Here is a 23,555-nt window from a genome sequence, read left to right as displayed (position 1 = left end):
ATATTATTTAGGTTTTCTTTGATGATCAATGGTCATTTTTTGTGAATGCTCCATGGGTACTTGAAAACAGAGCGCAGTCTACATTTTCAGGAGACAAAATTTGAATATACAGTAATCAGATACACCTTAGTAATTATGGTATTTAAGTCTTCTACATCTTTACTCATTTTTTGTCTGCCTGATATATTATGGACAGAGAGCTGAATTAAAGTCTCTGTAATCATCTAGCCCTTTACAACGTGCACTTACACAATACACTACAAACTTCTTTCAAGGCTCTGACAGTATAAAATTCTTATTCTGCATGGTATAAACAAACTGTGCCTGATTTGATACAAGTACCCTTCAATAGAGTTTTACTGATTTCTCAAAGTTAGTGGCAAACCTTTCTACAAAACAGCTAATTACATTCTATGATGGGAAAAAGAGTACAGAACTTTAATAATTTTTATTTTTAGTTGCAGCAGATAGTTTTACACAGTCAAATGAAGAAAATTACTGTGTGATTTAAAATATTTAAAAATGCAAAATTAAATAGTTCCTTGAAAATTATCTAAGGATAAATGAATAGTGTTTTTAAAATAAATCCATTTATTTTTAGAGGACCACATCTGTCATTCTTTCAAAGTATTTAATAGACTAAACTGCTTACTGAATCATAATCAATACTGAGGCATTAATAAAGGTATATTATAATTTAGTCATTGTGTTAGAGCATGGATTCAATTACACCCGACATATTATTCCCCCTACATATTAAAAAATACTCTAAAAGTATACAATTTTGCTGCAACTAGATTATTACCTTCTAGATGGGTCTTCTATGCCATAATAAGAACACTACTCGGGCCGGCCTGGTGGCACACTGCTACAGTGCGCCACTTGGGAGCACGGCGGCGCTCCCGCCGAGGGTTCGGATCCCACATACAGACCGGCCGCTCACTGGCTGAGCAAGGTGCGGGCGCAACACCGAGGGTTGCGATCCCGTTGCCGGTCCCGGTCCGGTACGGGCGCGACACTGAGGGTTGCGATCCGTTGCCGGTCACGAAAAAAGACGAAAAGGAAAAAAAAAAAAACACTACTTTTCTGTTTCTATTGTTCAATGCAAACACTTCAGATGGTATATTAAATAAGACTACTACATTTACATAGCATGTAAGAAAATGTTTCTTTTAAATGCAATAGAACCTTAAGCAAAATCTGCTTAAGTTGGATTACCTTATATCATCAGCCTGATTAATTCATGAAAATATTCATTCACTCAATACATATTTATCAGTTACTTTGTACTGGTAGGTGCCATGAAGGAAATAATGTTGGATTTTGTCTTGGTAGCTAACTGCTAATTTCTATGGTCAATCTGTATTTCTTTACACATCTAGGTAGTCTATATCTGACTTTCTAAGAGAAAAAAAATATGGATATTGGAGATAAGATAACAAATAGATAAAATAATTTTGGTCCCATCCTGAACTGAACTAACAAGCACTTCTGAGTATTTTGTTCATAACTCTGTACTAGGTTTTGCTATCTGACTCTTCTACTGCCTCACTAAGCAAATTAATTTGTGTTAATTTTATAATAATATAGACTTGGTTATCAGTATATTTTACTGAAATAATCTTAACTATCTGGGTTTTTCTCATATCTTAAATTAGAAAAACTTATATTGTCCTCTCAACAATTTTAAATAACCATTTTTAATATACATATGACACTTCCAATGGAAAAAAATTAGATTATTACAATTTTAAAACAAATATGTTCATAAATGTAGGCATGGATTAATAAAATATTAACCTAATTCAAAAACATTTTTTTGAACATACAGTAGTTTTTTTGTGTGCAACTAAGCCAGGAAGATATATTGTATCTAGCCTTTGGTTCTCTAACAGTGATTTTTTATATTAATGATTTTTCAGCCAAGTGGATCTTTGCTGGCATTTTCATTTTCAATATATTAATGAATTACTTATTTAACTGGTTTCATCAGCACACCTAAATTCTGGCCACTGCTTCGGGTACCTATATTATACAGATACCTATATAGAAAGGTCATGGTTTGGGCCTTGAGTCTGAGCTTTGTGCTCCAAAACCAGCTTTGCAAGAAATATATATAAGGTAGAACATAATACCATAGAATCCTTACACTTACTTACTTACTTATTTATTACTTACTTTTATTTATTTATTAATTTATTAATTACTACTACTAGACCACTGAGGTATAAGGTCATCACACAGTTTAGTTTTGTTTTGTTGTGGTTTGGTTTTTGGTGGCTGGCTTCTACAAGGATCAAACCCTGGACCCTGGTGTTATTAGCATTACCCTATAATCAACTGAGCTAACTGGCCAGCCTCCTTACCCTTACTTTTAACATTCACTGTGAATGTAATATTTATCAGTATAAATCAACACTTCGTTATTCAACAAAGAATGTAGAATGCACTCTTCTAGAACCTATCTGAAACCCAACAAGATTTTTATGCTTGTAACACTTCTGCTTTGGACTGACAATAAAAGTAAATTAAGATTCCAACTGCAAAGCATGCAAAATCCTCTTTAACCCTCTTACCTTTGCACACTGCATGTGATTGCAGCCTTCATTCTTCTGTATTGGAGACTTACAGTTAGCACAAGGCTTGGAGTTAGTTAGCAACCAAAGACAATTGGCAGCATCCTCATAAGCTTCACTAACTCCCACAACTTTGGGATATTAAGCACAAACACAAAAATAAATGAGTTACTGTACAACTACAGGGGGAAAAAAACAAAAAAACACCCAGACTTTACTTTGCAGGATTTCTCTCGACTTTAATCATATATTTATTTTTCTATTAGGGTCTATGGCAAAGCTTTTAAACTGTTTCACTCTGAATAGCATAATTATAGGAGCTCTATTCCAAAAGCCCGTTTCATGAAACCTCATTTAAAGGAGATTTCTCCATAAACTTCTGTTCAAATAAACTGGGGAAGGACAAAAACAACAGAAAAAAGGCAATATGTTACTCTCTGTTTAAAATAACTACTGCATCAAAGAAAATTATAGAAAGAATGGTTACTTTAGATAATAATTTCTTAAACAGGCCAGTTGCAAACATAATTACCAAAAACTCTTCATCCTAGTAAAAAGCATGAAATATCAACATCTTTTTTATCCACAATTATTTTGGATAAAGTAAAAATGAATACTATGTGATATATCTAAAAACTAAACATCACTGCTTCAAGCCTGCTCCTTTCTCATGTCCTGGTAAATGACACCATCATCTGCCCAGAGACAATCCAGGAAAAGTATGATCTTCAACACCCTCCTCTTTCCCTCACTCATGGCATCCCATTGATTCCACCTTTTTCTCTCTCATTTGTTTCCACTCTATTCCCAGTTCTTATTGCTCTAGTTAAGGTCCTCTTGCCTAGACAACTAAAGCACAGAAAACCAACCTATCTGTCCATCTCCTTCCCTCTTCCATCCCCAACTATACTGCCTGCACAATGATCTTTTTAAAATACAAATCTGCTTAAAATCTTTTAATTGCTCCCCACTAACTACAAGACAAAATCAAACTGTTTTAGCAAAGAATGCAAAGTCCTTCATGATCTGGCCATCTATTTCATTCTCTATACCCACACCAACCTTACCGTTTTCATCTTCTTAAACTACTATAATTTGAGATCTGCAACCTGAAGGAATGCCATGGTTTTTAAAGATTCTAAGATTTACATTTTACAAGCTACCGCCCCCTCCAGTGGAGAGTTAGGGGCTGGAGAGAATTCTAGATTCACAATTTAAAAATTATTTTTTCTCCAGTAATCAAGTGGTTTTGTTTTCTACTCTTTCCTAGCTTTAAGTGCACTGGAAAGTCCTACCTTTTCTCTACTGAAAAAGATGTCAGAAAATCACTTCATAATCACTGAAAGTGGCCCATCCAATCAAGGCTTTGATTACATGCAGACATTTTCAGAAGGGTGGTGGGATAAGGGGTTAACCCTACTGCTCAAAGCAGGGGAGAAATCAGACCCTTTGAGTTTTGAAGTTTTAAAGGAAAATTACCCAACCCCCAGATAATAAGCCCCAGGAGAGGGAAGGGGGACAAAGGTTTGGGTTGACTGACCCCTGGGAAGAAGCTCTGCATATGAAATGGAAGAGCTGAGCACTAGGAGCAGCCCTTTAATGGAGTGTAGCAGAAGATAAGTGGGGATGTTTTGCTGCAGGGCACCTACTTAAGCTTATATCAACAGAACAGCAGTTACTGTTAAGACTACAAAGCACTGTTTTTTAATTCCACATAGCAAAGAGAAACAATAACGGCAATGAACTGATCAGACTTCAGTCCAGTTCTAAAACAATTTGGTAGAAGATGGTAGTATGATTTGGGTGTTGGTGGGGAGAGTTCTCAGATAATTTGGTGGGGAGCAGGAGTTTCAGAAGGAACTTAGTATATTTACAGCTAATAAGGTCAAGCTGTGGAGGCAATGCTGTTAACAAAGGGTAATGCTATAAAACCTAATCACTAAGTACATTTCCCAATTAAAACATCTAATTTTTGTTTAAAAGTAGTGGCCTTTCTTCTTCCCTCAGCATCAACATTATTTTTAGCTCAGAGGCTCTAACATATTCTTATGACCCTTACTGTCTATTGTTATAATAAATAAAGCACAAAGCCATTAAAACAAAGCAGCTGTGTGGCCTGCAGCATAACAGTTTTTTCTCTATCCTTGGAGAGAATGCCAGCTCCTAAGTCCATTCTAGTGGACTGCATGAAGTAAATCACGTTCAGGAAATAACCAACTACTACTATGATAAAATCCTGTGCTGGAAAAAAATGCCTTCACTTCCAATTCTCTGAACATGCTTATTCCATACACCTGTCCCTTGGTACTTACTGTTCTTAACATCTGCAATACCTCATCTCCCTACAACCTACCTGGTAAGTCTTCCTCACCCCTACTGACTTTCAAACTCTTCACTTCAGTTACATATTTATTATATCTTGATCTTCTTTTCTTAATAATCTAGTGGGCTTGAGCCTCTTTGTAAGAAATATTAACTCTAATTAATAAAGCATTTAGGGTAAAACAAAATCTAAGATCTATTAGTAGAATCAACATATGTCCAAGTGAAAACGGTTGCTTTTAAGGACTGAATTTTTAAATGGACAATTTGAATTTCATTCAACAACCATTTAAGAGTATATACCATAAAAAATTTGGTCTTAAAATTTTATAAATTAACTATCACTTCACAGAAAATATCATTCCTGCTTCTTGCTCTGATTAGACATGATCGAGGCAATTTCAGTGCTTAAATATACTACTTGAATCTTTATATAAAATTAATTCTTTGAACTGATTTCAGCATATTTTCTAATTCTTTTTCTCATTAATTAGATTTTGTCACTCCTTTTGATTCTCATAATTCAAAGACTGAAAAACTGGGCATATCTCATGAATCTACAAGTTTAGTTAAAAATGCTTATACCATTTTTTTTTTGTGTATGCATAAAATGCAAAAATAAAAATGCTGGCAATCCAAAGTAATATGTAAACTTAGAACAGCACTTAATCATACTTTTTTTTTTTTTCTAGTGGCTGGCCTGTACAGGGATACAAACCTGTGATCTCAGTGTTCTAATGCTACGCACTAACCAATTGGGCTAACTGGCTAGGCCTGGTTTTCTTTTTTGTAACATCATTTTTGTATATTTAATGATGATGTTTTACTTTAGTATTATGGTTGGCCTATTATTGTTCACTTTAAGCCTCACTCTAAATTTTATAAATTTCAGTGACCATGAATAATAGTCTACTGGTCACCACCTTTCAGTGTGGAGGACACACATCAACACAGTCAGAAAACTACTAGGTTTTTCTCTTAGCAATTGGAATTTTTTTTTTTTTTTTTTAAAGATGACCGGTAAGGGGATCTTAACCCTTGACTTGGTGTTGTCAGCACCATGCTCACCCAGTGAGCTAACCGGCCATCCCTATATGGGATCCGAACCCGGGGCCTTGGTGTTATCAGCACCACACTCTCCCGAGTGAGCCACGGGCCGGCCCATAGCAATTGGAACTTTCCGTGCAGTCTTGGCTTTGCCTCCTTCTCTGGTAAAACACTTCTAAGGTGTCCTCAGTCTCTTACCTCCTATTCTATTTTCCAACATTCCTCCATCTTTATGAATCAAAAACCCCATTTTGGGCTCTTCCAGGGTGATCTTCAGTTTTTATTTGTGGTCTCCCTATCTCTGGCCACCAGATATTATCATGTATACACCATGTATACCATTTTCTAGCTTTCCTATTTCTTTCCCCTTATTATTATAAGAATAATTTATCATGTGCTAGGATACTCTTTCACCATCCCACTCACTAGCCAGGTCATTCTCCCTTTCTCTTTCTCTAGCAAAAACTTATCCATAGGTATAGAATCACTGATCCAATTTTAAAATGGTAAGATATAGCTAAAAATAATCACCAATTTCAAAATACTTGCTTTATGTCTCAAATCAGACACATCTGGCCATTTTCTATTCAAGAATTAAATAACATGCTGGACTAATTCTTGTGGTGCATTAAATCTTTTAGGGAAGTAGTAAGCACACTAGACTTACAACTTAATAAAATGACATCTCCTTAATTCTGCTGTATATACCCTAGCCCCCATCTCCCATCTGCACTGCCTCTGTCTTGTTAAGCCCTAATTATCCTCTCATCTGGACATTCTGAAGTTGTCTCAGAAATAGCGGTCTTACCTAGTCTCTCAATAGTCCCCGATTCATCATCCACACTTCTGCCTGAGTGATCTTTCTAAGGAAGTATCTTCATTCATCACTCTCCTACTAAAAACTCCTTTTCAGAGTCTCAGGATAAAGTCAGACTTCCTAGCATTTGGTATAATCCCCTCTTTACGCCCAATGCCTGATCTGGACTACTGCCAGTGAGAGAGAGCCAGAGTCTTATCTCTCACTGTACCTTCCTGCACCACTGTACCTTCTTGCACCACCGCACAGCGCTTCTTCACCCTATGTTGCAATGCCCTTCCTATTCTGGTCCATGTAAATGACATCTCTCTGCTTAAGCATCAATTCTTTTATAAAGTGTTTCCTAACACTATCTCAGAGATAACTTACTTCCTCCTTCTTTGTCCTTCCCTCCCCTACAATTTACCACAGGAACAATGTTCTCTCACAATGTTTATAACACAATTTTTTCTTAGTTTTGTATATAGCTGTCTCCATCTCTAATATATAAATTTCAAGAGCAGAGAGGGCATCTTATTTCTGTATTCTAACATACAACACTTAATAAATGTTAAAAAAATAATGAAGGTACCATTTAAAACCAGCAAATTACTCCTCAGTTTTTGTAGCATCTATTCTGAGCTTCAGATAAGCACTTCTAAAATACCAACTGGACATCTCCACACATATGTCTTGCAAGTACTTCAAGTTAAAAATGTCCACACCAAAACTCATTATTTTTCCTAGAAAGTTACTCCTTTATCATGATCTACCCTTGATCCAAACTAAAAACTCACTTCCCTACCTCTGGTCTATCCCTCCTTCAGCCCACTCTTCATAGTCATTCGTTATCTTGATATAAATATCTCTCTGACAACAGCATTCATTTAAAATACACAAGCAAAGCCTAGCTTTCTATAAAAGGTCCAGACTCTGAGTTCCAAAACAAAGCTGGTGAGACACCATAGAGGGTAATAATAACTTAGGGTTAGGAGGTCCAATATGGGGGTATTAAAAAATAAAAATAAATAAAAATAAATAAATAATCTCTGATAACTCCACTTCCCTACTTAAATAATACACTCTATAGCTTATTCTGTTCAGAGGATAAATTAAAACAATTTGGCAAGAACGCTCAAAATCTGGCAACACCTACCTATCCAGCCTCATCTCTTGCAAATTTCTCCCATTGACCTTAACCTTAAGTTCTACAGAAATGTATAAAGAAATGTAGGTAGGTGGGCAATTGAAAGCCATTCCTAATAGAAATACGGATGTTTCTAGCCGCAAGAAGCAGGAAAAGAAAGCAAAATCCAATTGTTTTTTGTCACATCTAAAGGTGCTGCAGGGTAATGGTATTAATCTATTGAAGTAACACACACACAAACACATCCACACGTATCAGGAGAATAGGTTAAATGGGTGGGTATCAAGAGCAATGGTAAGCTACATGTGGCATACAAGGGAGAGACACAATGAACCTGATTGATATAGGAAGTGCCTAGCACATAGCAGGTACTCCAAAAAAATACTTTCTGATTGAATGATGCATGAATAGGACAGAAATGTTTAATCAGACCTCACTGTAAAATATCCTAAGATTATCCACTTCTCTGTACTCTTGGATAAGGAACATGAGCCTTCTTATCATGTGAGAGGGATCCTCCTCATTATCAATTAATAAACTGGTATGTTGGTTTACAAAGTAGTCTCTTCTCCATAGGTGGGAATAACCCTGAGTCAGTGAACAAAATGAACCTTGTGGATCTAAAATGCTGAAGACCTGTCCTCAGGCAATGGTAATTTCTCTGACAAAACACAAACGTGAAAGGTCTCACAGCTGCCAGCCAAGTCTCCCCCAGTGCCACTTCAGCTGCTGACAGGAATACCTACCACATCTCTGCCTTTGCAGATATGCTAAAACTCAATTCAAAGCTTACTGTCTGCAGTAAGAGTCTTTGAAACCCCTTCTCCTTGCAATCTTTCTCTCATCTTTACTCCACCATATCAGTTGTCACATGATACTATAATTACCTGACTGCTTCCCTTTAGTCTTTGCATTCTCTGAAGTCTAGCATCAACTTTTTATGTGCTTTTTAAGTGTAGATTCACTGAGTGAATTTTTGATCCTGATCTGCAACACATCAAACTAAATCCATTACCTAAAAAGATTTTTTAAAGACCTGAACTAAATTAATTTTCATTTATATTTATTTAAAAGAAAATAGCTATCACAATACATTTTAGAAGTAGAAACTTATTGCAAAGAAGATATATTTATTTGTTAAATATGGGAATTATTATTAGGAAGTCTTTAAAAAGGAGTACCCTTAGAAATTCAACCCATTTTGTTTACCAGGCGTGTACCCTATGCCACTCAATCCAACCTAAGCATTAGTTTCCTCTGTAAAACAAGAATACTAACATCAACCTCTTAGCATTTCTGTAAGGATTAATAGACAACATGTACTTATAGACAAGTCTAAGTGACAACAGTTACAGACATAGTATTTAATATAAGTAAATCTGCAGAACCACATAATAGCAATAAATTAACTTGTCTCATCCTTCATTGGAAGCTTTCAGGGAAATGAGAAGCTTAATCTTACTACAGACCATATGAGGGTGCTTCAAAAAGTTAACGAAAAGATCTGTATTATCTTTTTTAATTCTATTTTTTCATAAACTTTTTGAAGTACCCTTGGATACTCTTCTCATAAAGTACAGAAAAGCTGGTTGGCTCACCCCAGGATAAAAGGGATGTAGGGAGAAGGTTAAATATGACACCCATTTACCCTGGTTATCTTAGGCTGGAAAGTAAGTCTGTTAAAAACATGGAATCTGTCTATAATTCCTCCTTGCAAAAATGCTCTTGTCTCCAAAAGGATGTTGGCCAGAGGGGTGATGTTAGACATGGGAGCTCTAGCATGAATAATCTTGAAAACCTGTTAAATGAAGACTATAAGAAATATGACCACATTATCTTTCAAATGCTATTAGGGAATATGTAGCATAGCTATCTAAAATTCCTTTTACAGGACACAAAAGATGGGAAGACATTCCATATTCTTGGAGTGGAAGAATTAATGTGAGAATGTCCATACTATCCAAAGCAAACTACAGATTCAATGCAATCCTCATCAAAACACCAATGTTATTCTCCACAGAAACAGAAAAAAAAGAATCCTAACATTCATATGGAACAACAAAAAACCCCAAATAGCCAAAGCAATCCTGAGCAAAAAAAATAAAGTTGGAAGTATAACACTACCTGACTTCAAATTATACTATAAAGCTATAGTAACCAAAATAGCATGGTACTGGCAAAAAACCAGACACTTGGACCAATGGAACAGAATAGAGAACTCAACTTTCAGCCAACTGATCTTTGACAAAGGCACCAAGAACATATATTGGGGAAAAGACTGCCTCTTCAATAAATGGTTCTGGGAAAACTGGACATCCATATACAGAAGAAAGAAACCAGACTCATACATCTCACCATATACCAAAATCAACTCAAAATGGATTACAGACTTAAATATAAGACCTCAAACTATAAAACTACTAAAAGAAAACATAAGGGAAACACTTCAGGAAGTAGAACTGGGCAAGGCCTTTATAAATATGACACCAAACACATAGGCAACAAAAGGAAAAATAAACAAATGGCATTAAATCAAACTAAAAAGCTTCTGCACAGCAAGAAACAATTAACAAAGCAAAAGGACTACCTATAGAGTAGAAGAAAATATTTGCAAACTATACATCTGACAATGGATTAATATCCAAAATATATATATAAGGAACTCAAGCAACCTAACAGTAAAAAAACACAAATAACCCAATTAAAAAATGGGCAAAGGAGCTGAATAGGCATTTTTCAATGGAAGATATACAAAGGGCCAACAGACACATGAAAAAATGCTCAACATCACTCAGCATCAGTGAAATGCAAATCAAAACCACTTTGAGATATCATCTCACCCCAGTTAGACTGGCTATGATAAAAAAGACAGAGAATAACAAATGCTGGCAAGGATACAGAGAAAGGGGAATACTCCTATACTGTTGGTGGGACTGTATATTGGTGCAGCCATTATGAAAATGGTATGGAGGTTCCTCAAACAACTACAGACAGAACTGCCAAACAATCCAGCAATACCACTGCTGGGAATATACCCAAAGGAATAGAAATCATAATGTTTTTTTTTTTGTCCTTTTTTGAGACCGGCCGCACCGCGCTCAGCCAGTGAGCGCACTGACCATCCCTATATAGGATCTGAACCCGCGACGGGAGCGCTATTGCGCTCCCAGCGCCCCACTCTCCCGAGTGCGCCACGGGCTCAGCCCAGAAATCATCATGTTGAAGGGATACCTGCACTCCTATGTTTACTGCAGCTCTATTTACAGTAGCCAAAACTTGGAACCAATCTAAATGTCCATCATCAGACGACTGGATAAAGAAAATGTGGTATATTTAAATAATGGAATACTACTCTCCCATAGAAAGAATGAAATATTGCCATTTGCAGCAACATGGATAAACTTACAGAAAATTATGTTAAGTGAAATAAGCCCTACACAGAAAGAGAAATACTGCATGTCCTCAATCATAACTGGGAGATAACAAATACACAAATAAAAAAAAAGAAAGAAAGAAAGAAAGATATAACAATCACAATACTATGATCAACTTTCAAAAGGAGAGAACAGAACTGAGGTTACCAGTGGTGGGAAAGGGGGAGGGAGAGGGGGGATAAGGGAAGAATTCGTAAAGGGCCATGAATAACGACTACAATGTATAATGTTGAATATACTAATTATCCTGATTTGACTGTCACATATTGCACACAGATGTTGATATTCACCTCTGTACACCACGGATAGGTATAATCAACTATGTTTCATAATAAAAAAAAATTCCTCTTACGTTCTTCTGGTTTCATTTCAGTTATTTTTTGCAGCCAATTTTTCCATGTTTGGCAGTCACAAGGCTCATGTGCTTCACCAAGGCACTCCCTAAAGAAGAAAACATAGAAAGTGCAATTTAAAAATATTATTCATCAATATCAGGTGAAAAAAATAGGTGGGAAGTACTCTTCCAATTTTAAAGGTGAAATCATTAAGGCATAGGGACTAATGAGAGATGAAGTATTTCAACAGAGGAATTGAAAATTTAATTCCAATATTTGATACCACTGGACTAGTTTTTTTTTTTTTTTAATCAGTACATTCACTTATACATTTCAAAAGTTACAAACAGATTACCTAGTAATCTATAAATTACCTAACTTATAACTTAGTTTTGCATGCCTTAAAAGCTATAATAAATTTTATCAATTAGGTTTTTTTTTTTTTTTCCTTTTTGTCTTTTTTCGTGACCGGCAAAGGATCGCAACCCTCAGTGTCGCGCCTGTACCGGACTGGGACTGGCAGAGGGATCGCAACCCTCGGTGTTGCGCCCGCACCTTGCTCAGCCAGTGAGCGGCCGGTCTGTACGTGGGATCCGAACCTTCGGCGGGAGCGCCGCCGCGCTCCCAAGCGGCGCACTGTGGCAGTGCGCCACCAGGCCGGCCCCATCAATTAGGTTTTATCTTCACTAATACTTTAAAAATTGTTGTTACTCAAGGTAGCAGAACTGCCTTTATTCAGAAGCTTGTAAGACACGCAGAAGAGCAGGCCCCACTAGACCAATAGATTAGAATCTGCATTTTGTCAAAATTACCATATGACCCTTCTTCATTTTATAGTTTGAGAAGCACTATTTTAAGTCACATTTTTGCAGTTACTTTTACCTCTGAATTCCCAGGTAACAGCTAGGGCAACCTAATTTACTTTTACTGGAATTTGGCAAATTTTGATTTAAATAAGTAAAAACATCAATTTATCATTTGTAACTCAATTTTGTATTCTTTCTATAGCTATATAAAAAGTCAAATACTGGTCTTGATGGAGGAGCAAAAAATAGAAGAGGTCTGGGGGAGAAGCAGCAAAAAAATGCAGCTACAGTCAATGCCATCTCTCTGTGTATGGGGTAAAAAGCTGCCACTGCAGTAGATGCAGTTGCCTCCTACACTTCTCCTGGCCCAGGGTAGGATTTCCCTGCTGGCTGGGCAATGTGCTATGGCGAAAGGGGAGCAGGAATTCCTTTATGTGGAGGTGATAAAGGAGGGGAGGACAGAGACAGTTATTTAAAGGAAAAAAGGGGGGAGACCAAAGAATTAAACAAGAGTTTTCCCACTAAAATGATGACACCAAAAAGTCAAACACTAAAAAGAGCTTAAAGCCTTTATAAATTGCTCATTTTGGGATGGCCAGTTAACTCAGTCAGTCAGAGTATAGCCTATAACACCAAAGTCATGGGTTCAGATCCCAGAACCGGCCAGCCATCAGAACAAAACAAACAAAATTCATTTTAATTCAATATGAGGCTATACTGTATATTACAAAGCTAATTATTCTAGTTAATAATATTATTTTGGGGAGAGAAATACTCAATCTGGAAGTGACATCATTATCATCATCATCAGTGTTATTTTAAATAAAGATCTTATTTGCAAAGGTTAAGTCTGTTAAGAAAGCACACCAAGTGACTCAGGCAGAGTCTTACAGAGTAAGAGGTAATATTTCACTATATTAAGAATGTACCAATTCTATTTCACACATCAAGAAAACAGAATATAACAAGTGTTGGTGAGGCTGTGCAAAAATTGGAAACCTTGTTATTCCCAGTAGAAATGTAAATGCTGATGTAGCTGCTATGGAAAACAATTTGGTGGTTCCTCATAAAGTTAAACATAGAATTACCATATGATTCAGCAATTCCACTCTTAGGCATATACCTAAAAGAACTGAAAGCAAGGACTCAAACTTGTACACCAACGTTCATAGCAGTACTATTCGCAATAGCCAAAAGGTAGAAACAACCCGAGTGTCCATCAACAGGTGACTGGATAAACAAATTGTGTTATATATATATATATACAGAGGAATATTATACAGCCATAAAAAGGAATGATATTCTTATACATGCTACAACATGGATGAATCTTGAAAACATGTTGTAAATAAAATAAGCCAGACATAAAAAGATAAATATTGTAGGATTCTACTTAATTTAAAGATCTAGAACAGGCTAATTCGGAGAGACCAGAAAGTAGAATGGTGGTTACCAGCAGCTGGGGTAGGAGAGTAAGGGGAATTACTCCTTAATTGTTATAGACTTTCTATCTGGTATCAAGAAAAAGTTCTGAAAATGGATAGGGGTGATGGTTGCATTGTGAATGCAATTAATGCCACTGAATTGCATACTTAAAAATGATTCAATGGTAAAAAAAAAAAATCCTGAAAAGATAATTTAGTATTTTTACATTCCTGACATCACCTAACCTGTCACCTGGGAAATCTTTTCCATAACTGTGGCTTTATAGAGCTCCTAGCAACTTAACAGTAACTTAAGAGACATTCAAAAAATACTGGGTTGATGAAAAATGGAAGTGCGTATATTAGATTCACTTTGGTGTATATTAAAATCAACTTTGTTTTCCAGAAATGTAAGGGATATCTGTGGTAATTGTTAGTTTTAATTTGGCACACATGCTAGCATACACCAGAGTAAGAAATATGCCTACAAATCTAGCAACAGGGATTCCATATGGTGCTGGAGAATACATGTGGGAATGCAGAATCTACATTTTTCACAACTCATTTAAAAAAAAAAAGGCTTTTTGTCAATTATATGTTAAGAAAACTGGGGAAACAAGTCTTGAGGTGCAAAATACCCTTTCAAGAGGCTACTTCAAAAAGTTTGTGGAAAAATAGAATTAAGAGGTTATCTTTCTATGAACTCTTTGAAATACCCTTGTATATCTGAAGTATCTAAAACAAACAAGTGAAGTCAATGAAATAAAGTATTTCCATTAAGTTTAAGATATTTTTCCTTGGAGATTAAACAGCATATTTAATATCCTTTTCCTAGCAGAATAAATACTTATATATTGAGAATATATAATATTCAATACTTATATATTGAGAAAATATATATATTTTCTGACAGAAAAAAGAAAATAATCATGGTGAAAAAAAAGCCCAATGTTTTCAAATAGAGTCTGAAAAAAAAAAAAAGCCACAGAAGGTTTTCTTTTCCATAATCTCACAGGAGGACACAGACCTGCTATTTTTCCCTGAGTGCCAGCCCAATCAGTAAGATTACTTCAAGGTTTTATAAGAAGTTGGCACAGTTTCTACTATTTTCCAATGCAATACTAAGAGTGGGTATAAAAAGGAGACACTTACTAAGGCATCTGGGAAAATAAGTTTGAACTTCTCCAAAGTATAGTAACAATAATGCTACCAGATACAATAGGTGACTGATAACCTGGATTGTCAATGTAGAGAAGAGAGGTTATTATGAGAAAATTAATAGGGCTGGACTGGTGGCGCACTTGGTAGAGTGCGGCGCTTGAGAGTGCGGCGGCGCTCCCGCCGAGGGTTCGGATCCCATATAGAGACCAGTCCGCTCACTGGTTGAGCGCGGTGCGGGCGTGACACCGAGGGTTGCAATCCCGTTACCGGTCAAAAAAAAAAAAAAAAAGACAAAAGGGGGAAAAAAAAAAAAAAGGAAAAAAAAAGTAATAGAGAGTAGAATGTGCTATGGATACTAGAAAGCTAAATTTCTGAAGAAAGTTTTAACGAATAATGGGTGACAAGTATTCTAAAGGACCTGGTATTTGTTGCAACTTCATCTCGCTGGTCAAGATGGCAAAATAGATGGTCCCCAGCGTCGCTCTCTCCCACAAATCAACTAATTTACAACTACTAAAAAGGAATGACAGCCGAGCTGGGGCTGCTAGAGCTCAGGGGAAGAGGAGGTGAGATCTACAGAGTTCATGAAGGCAGGAGAAGCCACAATGAGAGAAAGAAGAAACTGTTTTCACCATTTCAAGCCCCAGCTGCTTCAAGGCTGGCTCTGGCAAGCACATGGAGCAAGAGCTGGCAAAAACCACTGCTGTGCCCTTCATATGAAGTTACTTGGAGGTGGCAGGGGAGAAGAGAGTCTTGGTGGCCCCCAGGCCAGCAAGAGCACTAACAGGGTTCCTGTTGCCCTGCACAGAAGTGAGGAGCCACAGACAACTGAAAAAAGGAGCCACTCAGAGGCCGATGAGTCATAGCAAGGGACCGGTGCATGGCCTGTCTCATTGGAAGTGTTTGGAGTGCAGGCAGTGGGGGAGTTGGGCCACTGGGGGAACACTGGGGCACAGGATGGACAGCTGATCTGCCCTCCACTCAGCACACGCTCAGTCAGTGGAGACTGGTCAGGAACTGCTGGGGGTGCAGTTTGCTGAAAAGACTCAGGCCCAGACTAGAGTTTCCACAAAATCCAGGTGTATCAGACATCACAAGACCTGGAAGATCTTACAAGGTCAACAATTAAAACCTGAGCTGCACAAAAAGCCTTCCCTATCAGCAACAAATCAACAATTTAGCTCAATCACAAGGCTCAGGTGCTGGTTCCCTAAGGAAGTTTCCCCATTTAAGAAGTAACCAAAGGACAGCACATTAGTTCCAGTGTAGAGTTTAAGTGGTGGGAATAGCAAATAATCCAACACAGAACTGAAAGAAAAAACAAAATACCCACAGATCAGAGACAAAGTTTGATATTAACCAGTAAAGGTCTACCACCACCAAAGAACACCTATAAACCCTACGAGCAACAGAAGCCTCCTGAGCCATGGGCCTCAGCCACTCCCCGCCCCCCAACTGCTCCCAGCCCAGCCATGACCACCGAGCTGCCACAGGACGTGCCCCGGGCTCCCCAGCTGGGGTGGTTGGGGACAGATTGCTTCAGCCACATGCTGCCTGACATCTCCATCTAGCCCAGAGATCACTGAGCTGCCACCAGAAGCCCCCTGGTCTCCCTTCCTGGAATGAGGATGTCACAGGCCTCCATCATGCTGCCCTTCCTTCCTCCTCCTCCCACTTTATTCCCCTCCCCTCTCCCCTTCCTACCCAACTGCTCTGCAACAACAATTCAGAATGCAAAAAAAAGTAATATTAATAATTTTTTTTTTTTTTAAAAAACATCTCAAAATATCACTAAAACAAGTGTATGGGGAGAAGAATATTGGCACATAGCCAACTGAATCTTAGCTAGAGACACCAATAGAGTGGGTTATTCAGGGAAAAAAAGTGCCCTGGTAAGAGATTATAAAAAACAAAAAGCGGGGGTGGGGGTTGTCTAATCTAAAGTCCTCAACCTTGTCCAAATATGATCGGATGGCTAACCTAATATCAACAGATCTAAGAACAGCTCCTTCCTTGAAAACATGTCAATACGCACACTGTTGGCAGGAATATACAGTGGCTCCAAAGAGTTCTGGAAAAAGAAAAATCTACTAAAGTTTCAAGTGTCATTACTTGAAAGAAGGAATTTGTATCAAGAAGTTGGCCAACTTCAGTTCAATGCCATTTTAGAACTGTATTAAAAACCAATCTTGAGTGCATTAAGTAGAAATCATTGTGATACTCCCTCTCAGCTAACATTTTTGAGTATACCAGGCAATGTTCTAAATACTTGACATATACTGACTCATATAATCCTCATAACAACTCTTTGAGATTGGTACTGTTTATCCCATTTTACATGCACAGAGAGGTTCAGTAACCTGCCAAAGTTCACACAGGTAGCAAGTGGATGATCTAAAATTTAAAGCTAAATAGTTGGGCTCTGGAATTAGCACTCTTTATGTTGACTACATCAGATAAGAAGATTTCTATTTTATTACCAAATTATTATAAAAGATAATGCTTGTTTATCACCAAGCCACACAGCTGATTAGTGGCAGAACTAAGTATCAAATGCATGTCCTCTGTCCCCAGATCAATATCAATCTTTGCTCTACTGAAATCTGATAAACTGAACTCCAAAGCAGTATGTATTTTGTAGGGTACCCTACTTTGTATAACATAATATTTAAATAAGGTCTTGTGGTGGCACTCTGTCAAATAAATAGCATGTTTTTATTTCTGGGCCTCGGAAGAGCTGGGAAACATTTTGCTAGTTGGCAGGACTCTGAAACTTTAATAGCTTGACACTGCCCATCTGGAAAAACCTTTTTTCCATTAGAGTCTGAGGGTGATTTTGTAAGAGAAGACAAGATGCAACTATTAAGATCCACAAATAAGGACAACTTCATCTATTTTGCTCAGAGGACTCTTGCAGAGTCCCTTTGCCTGTGAAGTCTGTGGAGAGGGAGATGAAGCATGAAACTATTGCTTTAACTCAATTAAGATTCATGATCCTAACAAGGAAGGTAGGTGTTGTCAAAATCATTATCATGAGTACTGAAAAACGGAATGAGTTGATGACAACTTTAATGCAACGACATTCACTTTCAGAGTTTTCCCTAAATACTTGACAAGTCGGCACGTTGTACTCTGATTCACTGGAAACATAAGTAGACTAGAAACCTGATACTGTAGTTTCTCAACCTATGCATCATTATGATTCAAACCTTTCTATCAGGGGTTTAAATTTGTTTCTTGGAGGTGATGACACTATTTTAAAGGCGTCTTTGCATAGTTCCAGTAAATAAATGTTCCACGGCTGAGTGATATATTAATAACCCCACCAGATTACTATTTAGAATATTCCTGCTAGTCAATTTCAGTGAATAACTCTCAAATATGTTTGACTATCTATGGCTTTAGAAAAAGAATTTCATGTTGTTTCTCAGTTTCCACTGGAAATACTGGTGATTAAGAGACCAGAGGACATTGTGACATAAGACAGAAAATGCCCACTATCCCAGGTTAAATTTGAGCTCTTCTCTTACAAATCAGGATTTGGCGGTCAAGAAGTATTTCTGACAATAATTTGTTAAAGAGTTGTCTCAGAGAAGACGGACTTTGTGTCAATTCAGAGGGCAGAGAAGTTACATAGTAGCATACTCTATTTAACACAAAGAAAAATGGGGAAAGGTCATTGGCTCAAGTCAAAGTCCATTCAGGTTTTGAAAACTGTCTGGACATAACTTTGTGCAGATCAGACAATTATGAATCAATTATAAAGGCTAGGCGGAGAAAGCACCCTCGATTCAGTCACAAAGGGCACAGAACTTGGTGAACAAGTTATAACAGAAAGGGTTACCATGTGGTAGGAAGGGAAATGCCCACTATCACCTTCCTTCCCAACAATGAATATACTGTCATACCCAGGCAGACATCTCCTGGGCAAGGCTCAACTGATTCTGTCACACGCAGTTCTTAAAAAGAAGAAACAATTATTGTCATTTGTTGCAGTTTTTATAATCTTTAGAGAATTATTTCTGAACTTTCTGGGGAAAGAGAAGCAAAACCAAAATCACATGCCTTTATTTTGTCAAGATTTCTCTTACAAAGCTTCCTTTTGCATGAGCAGATTTTGCTTTTCATGGAAATAAGGGATTAGGGAACTAGAAAACGTGACCATTTTCCACTTAGAATTTCTGATTATGGTCAAAGCTCTTATACTATATGACTAAAATAAGAAGGTAAGAATGTAAAAACAGGGATTGTAAATTAATGCCAGAAGGTGAAGTAGAAAAATCCTAGGATTTTTACACACAGACCGCCCCCCCCACACCCTTCACAATCCTATAGCTTAGCGAATATCAAAACTGAAAGGCAAGATTAAATGGAAGAACAAATCTGAGTTTGCCCCTCCTTAAAACCTATTTTTATTTCATTTAAGTCATCTTCTTCCCTTCCCCTAAGGTGCTATGTCCAGAAAATGATGATTCTATTTGCTACTACTACCCTTATAAATAGGAGAAAGAGTAAATAATTACTAAATGTGATCTTAGTACATATGGCCATTCAGATTCCTTGAACTGAAATAAAATTCAAAGTAGGGCCTGTGTTCTAGACATATAGTCTCCAATGGATCTTGAGAATAACCAGCCTGATGAAGTATGAGAAGGAGTAGGCTGATATATTTCTTTAAAGGTTGGTCTAAAAATTTACAGTTTATAGCATACATATACAGTTTTTAGAGTCTGACCTATATTGGTAGGTTTTCCTTTATTTCCTTATTTTCAGTCAAACCAAACTTATTACTTGTAGCATACAAAGAGAATGGGGAAGAATACAAGAAAATAAAAGCTAAACTACAGCGAAAACTAGTAAAAGCTACACCACAGAAACCACAGAGCTTAAGAAGACAATGCCAGTCACAGGTTTTTTTTTTTTTTTTTGTCTTTTTGTCTTTTTCTGTGTCCGGCAATGGATCGCAACCCTCAGTGTTGCCCCCGCACCGGACCGGGGACCGGCAACGGGATCGCAACCCTCGGTGCTGCTCCTGCGCCTCGCTCAGCCAGTGAGCGGGAACCGGTCTGCATGTGGGATCCGAACCCTCGGGCGGGAGCGTCGCCGCGCTTCCCAAGCGGCGCACTATCCAGTGCGCCACCGGGCCGGCCCCCAGTCACAGGTTTTATTTTCCTTTCAAAACCTTATTTTACTCTAATCTCAGCAAATGCTATCTTTTTATTTTACCTTCTAGATATTTTACTAATTTATGTTTTCCTTCTGTGTAGCCTTTCCAATCAATCCTCTAAATCAGCCTTTTTCAATCAGAATTCCTTAACGGAACCAGAGAACTCAGAAAATGATTTATGCAATAATTTTTCTCAATTTTCGCAAGGATTGTATATGTAAGAAAATAGCCTATTCATTTTCAGGAATAGCTTAACAAAAGTTGTTTAACTGGCTCAATCCATTCCCAGAGAGTCCCTGATCCCAGAGAGTACCTGAACAAACAGAGCTCAGAAATAGCATGTTACTCTTGAGAAATAACTTCTCAAGATGGTGGCTAGTCACCAGCCCTTTGTTCTCTTTATTTCCTGGTTCCTCTCCCTTCTCAGGACTTTTGGCGGGCCTTTTTCACGGGCTTGTCCTGAGCTGTCAAAGGAATGCCTTATAAGGATATACTAAAACTTAGGTGATGTCCAGGAAGATTGTACATCCCATAGTACTCAGCCAGTGAGGAACTCGGGGAGGGACTTGCGCACTAGGGAATAAATTCCTTGCTGTAACTGTTTCAGGTGTGCTTGCCCATCAGATACCCGACCTTGCAAGACCACTATCAAAGTCTCGCTCCACTGTACCTCATGTCTCCATGTCCATTCTTTGGCATTGGACAGGTGAGGGTATTTCTCACATATATAATTATAGGTTGCACATCCCTAATCTAAAAATCAGAAATCTGAAATGCTACAAAATCCAAAACTTTTTGAGTACCAACATGATGGTCAAAGGAAATGCTCACTGGAGTATTTTGGATTTCTGGATTAGGAATGCTCAGCTGGTATGTATTCTGCAAATATCCCCAAATCTGAAAAAAATCCCAAACACTTCTGGTCCCAAACATTTCAGATAAAGGATATTAAACCTACAGTACCATTCTATTTTTTTTTTTTTTTTTTTTTTTTTTTTTTCCAGCACCATTCTAGATGCAGAGCATGCATAAAATGAATGCCTTAGAGCACTAGAGTTTAATTTTCTTAAGAAACCCCACACCGGCTCAGAAGAAAAAGCTCCTTTATTATTTTAATATTCCTACTTTAGAATAAAGTATATTCATATTCATCTAAATACCATTTATTTGCTTATAGTTAAGTTCATTAACTTCTTTCTCATTCCTGCAGCCAGAGCCTTATCTTTCATGGTGTAGTACTGAGGAGGAGTTAGGAAACAACTGTGTTCTAATAAAACTTTACTTTCAGAAATAGACATGCACAGTAGTTTGCTGATCCCTAACCAAGAGTTTGGTGCTATATATAGATTGGCAAATAAAATATTTTTAGCAAATGATGATTATGAGGATAAGAAACTTGTCAGGGTAGGGATAGTTCTATAACTACATCTTTTTACTATTTAGCAGTACCATAGACTTTGGTTTCTGATAAGTATAAAAGTAAACTGAGAATCTTATATCCATCTAAAGTATATCCATGCATAGGCGATAATTCTGGAAATCAGCAAAAAAGCAGAATACTTTTTTCTGATCATTTAATAACTAAAACAAAGCAGTTAATTGAATGTACTCTGAATAAAGTAGACTGCTGATGGCTGACAAACATATAGTCAAACAATTATGCAGAGTTACATATCCTTTCCATCCTGAGTTCATACTTATTTAGTACTTATCAGACACTAGAAATAGAAACTAAACGAAACAAGACTCAAAAAAAGCCTGTAGTCATTGGTTCCTAATTAGAATTGTGCGTTAGAATCACTTGGGAATTTTTTTTTTTGAGTCTCACTGAAAAACTTACTTAATCAAAATCTCACTTGTTGGAGTCTGGGATAAAAATTTTGAAAAGATTCCTTAGTAACCCTGGGTACCCCTGGTTAAGAATCACTGGCAGAGCTTGTATTACAAGAAGATAAACTCTAACATTTTCTAATCTAAGGTCAGCAATCTGGTATTAGAGTTTATGTGCATGGGCTATGAAATCAAACAGAGCTGGACTCTAATCCCTTTTCTGCCACTTCCTAGCTGCATTCCTCTGTGCCTGAATTTCCTTATCTGTAAGATGGACATATAATAGCAGTCAACTCATAGCACTGTTGGGAGAACTCAATATTTAAAACATATTGGCATAGTGTCTGGCACAGATCAAGCACATGATCTATGCTAAATATGAACTATTACAACTTATTACACATTTTAAAAATTAATAATAATATCAAGTACACTACCATTTAAAGGCCTGACTCAAGGTACAAAGTCTCTTTAAAACTGTTAGAAAGGTGATTAGTTTGATCCCAATTTGTCTTATACTAACCAGCAGAAGAGGTGTCCTTTTCCACAATCTACAGCAGGAGCTCTCAGCAATGGGAAGCTGAGTGTATCAGATCCAGATGTATTTGACCCTTGTTTTGTTAGTCTGACTGCTCTTTCACAGGCTGGAGTAGGACACCATTTAATGGCAGGATTATTTTCAACAAAGGCCTGTTTAAACAGCAATAACAAAACACAAAATAATATATTTTAACTCTAAATTCTAATATAGAGTATACCTCTATGGTAATTTACTTTAAAAGCTAAAAAAGAGTGAAATAAATATTATACAAGGAGTTGTCAGTCTGCAGAAATACTTAAAACAGTAAGGGAAAGTACTCAAAAAAATAAGAAAGTAAAAAGTGGCAATTATTAACAACACGATTTTTAAAATTTACGTTCTCTTAATCTAAAAACTAGGTAAATAATGATAAAGTAAAGATGCAATTACTCATACAGAAAATATGTAATTTAAAAATGTTTTCTCATACAATGTGCCACTATTCTGATGAAATATAAGTAGAGTCTTGTATATAATTATTGGTTGTATTAGAAGAGTAAATTTCTAAACAGCACCCTAATACAAATCAATATTATGATGCTTTCAGTGTTAAAGAAGTAGGACTTCTTTAAAAGTCCATATATTTGAGTTTAGACTAAGAAAAATCTGCACAAGGCAGTTAAAATGTAACTTTTAAATCACTCAAAAAAGAAAGTAACTTGCATATATGCTTCCAAGTAACTCCTGGATGAAAATATAGAAAAAAATGAAATAGACATTATAATTTATCATAAAACTATTATTTATGTTAAGAAAAATCAGAAATTTCCAAGTTAGGAATCTTTATTTCTAAATACTTATATTTAGGAGTATAATATATTGCCACCACAAGAAGCACCCCCCCACCCCAGGCTCCTGAGCTGTGGTGGGGGTGGCTGAGAACCTCAGCCACACTCCCCAACATTAGCATCCAGCCTGGCAACAACCGAG

General features: G+C 37.0%; 1 protein-coding gene across 2 annotated transcripts in view; it reads right to left on the bottom strand.

Annotated features, from left to right (window-relative positions):
• ANKIB1 (ankyrin repeat and IBR domain containing 1) overlaps positions 1–23,555 on the bottom strand; it is a 139,158-nt gene that overhangs the window by 16,992 nt on the left and 98,611 nt on the right. For both annotated transcript variants that reach the window (XM_008572215.1, XM_008572223.1), the window contains exons 9-11: positions 22,569–22,735; positions 11,675–11,763; positions 2,577–2,707 (exon numbers count right to left, since the gene is read on the bottom strand). In XM_008572215.1, coding sequence (XP_008570437.1) covers positions 2,577–2,707; positions 11,675–11,763; positions 22,569–22,735 — 387 coding nt within the window. The remainder of the gene's footprint in view (positions 1–2,576; positions 2,708–11,674; positions 11,764–22,568; positions 22,736–23,555) is intronic.

Source organism: Galeopterus variegatus, unplaced genomic scaffold (assembly GCF_000696425.1).
Source record: "Galeopterus variegatus unplaced genomic scaffold, G_variegatus-3.0.2 Scaffold46, whole genome shotgun sequence".
Classification (NCBI taxonomy): Eukaryota; Metazoa; Chordata; class Mammalia; order Dermoptera; family Cynocephalidae; genus Galeopterus; species Galeopterus variegatus.
The sequence above is the reverse complement of the archived record's forward strand: the minus strand, read 5'-3'. Positions and strand labels throughout refer to the sequence as shown.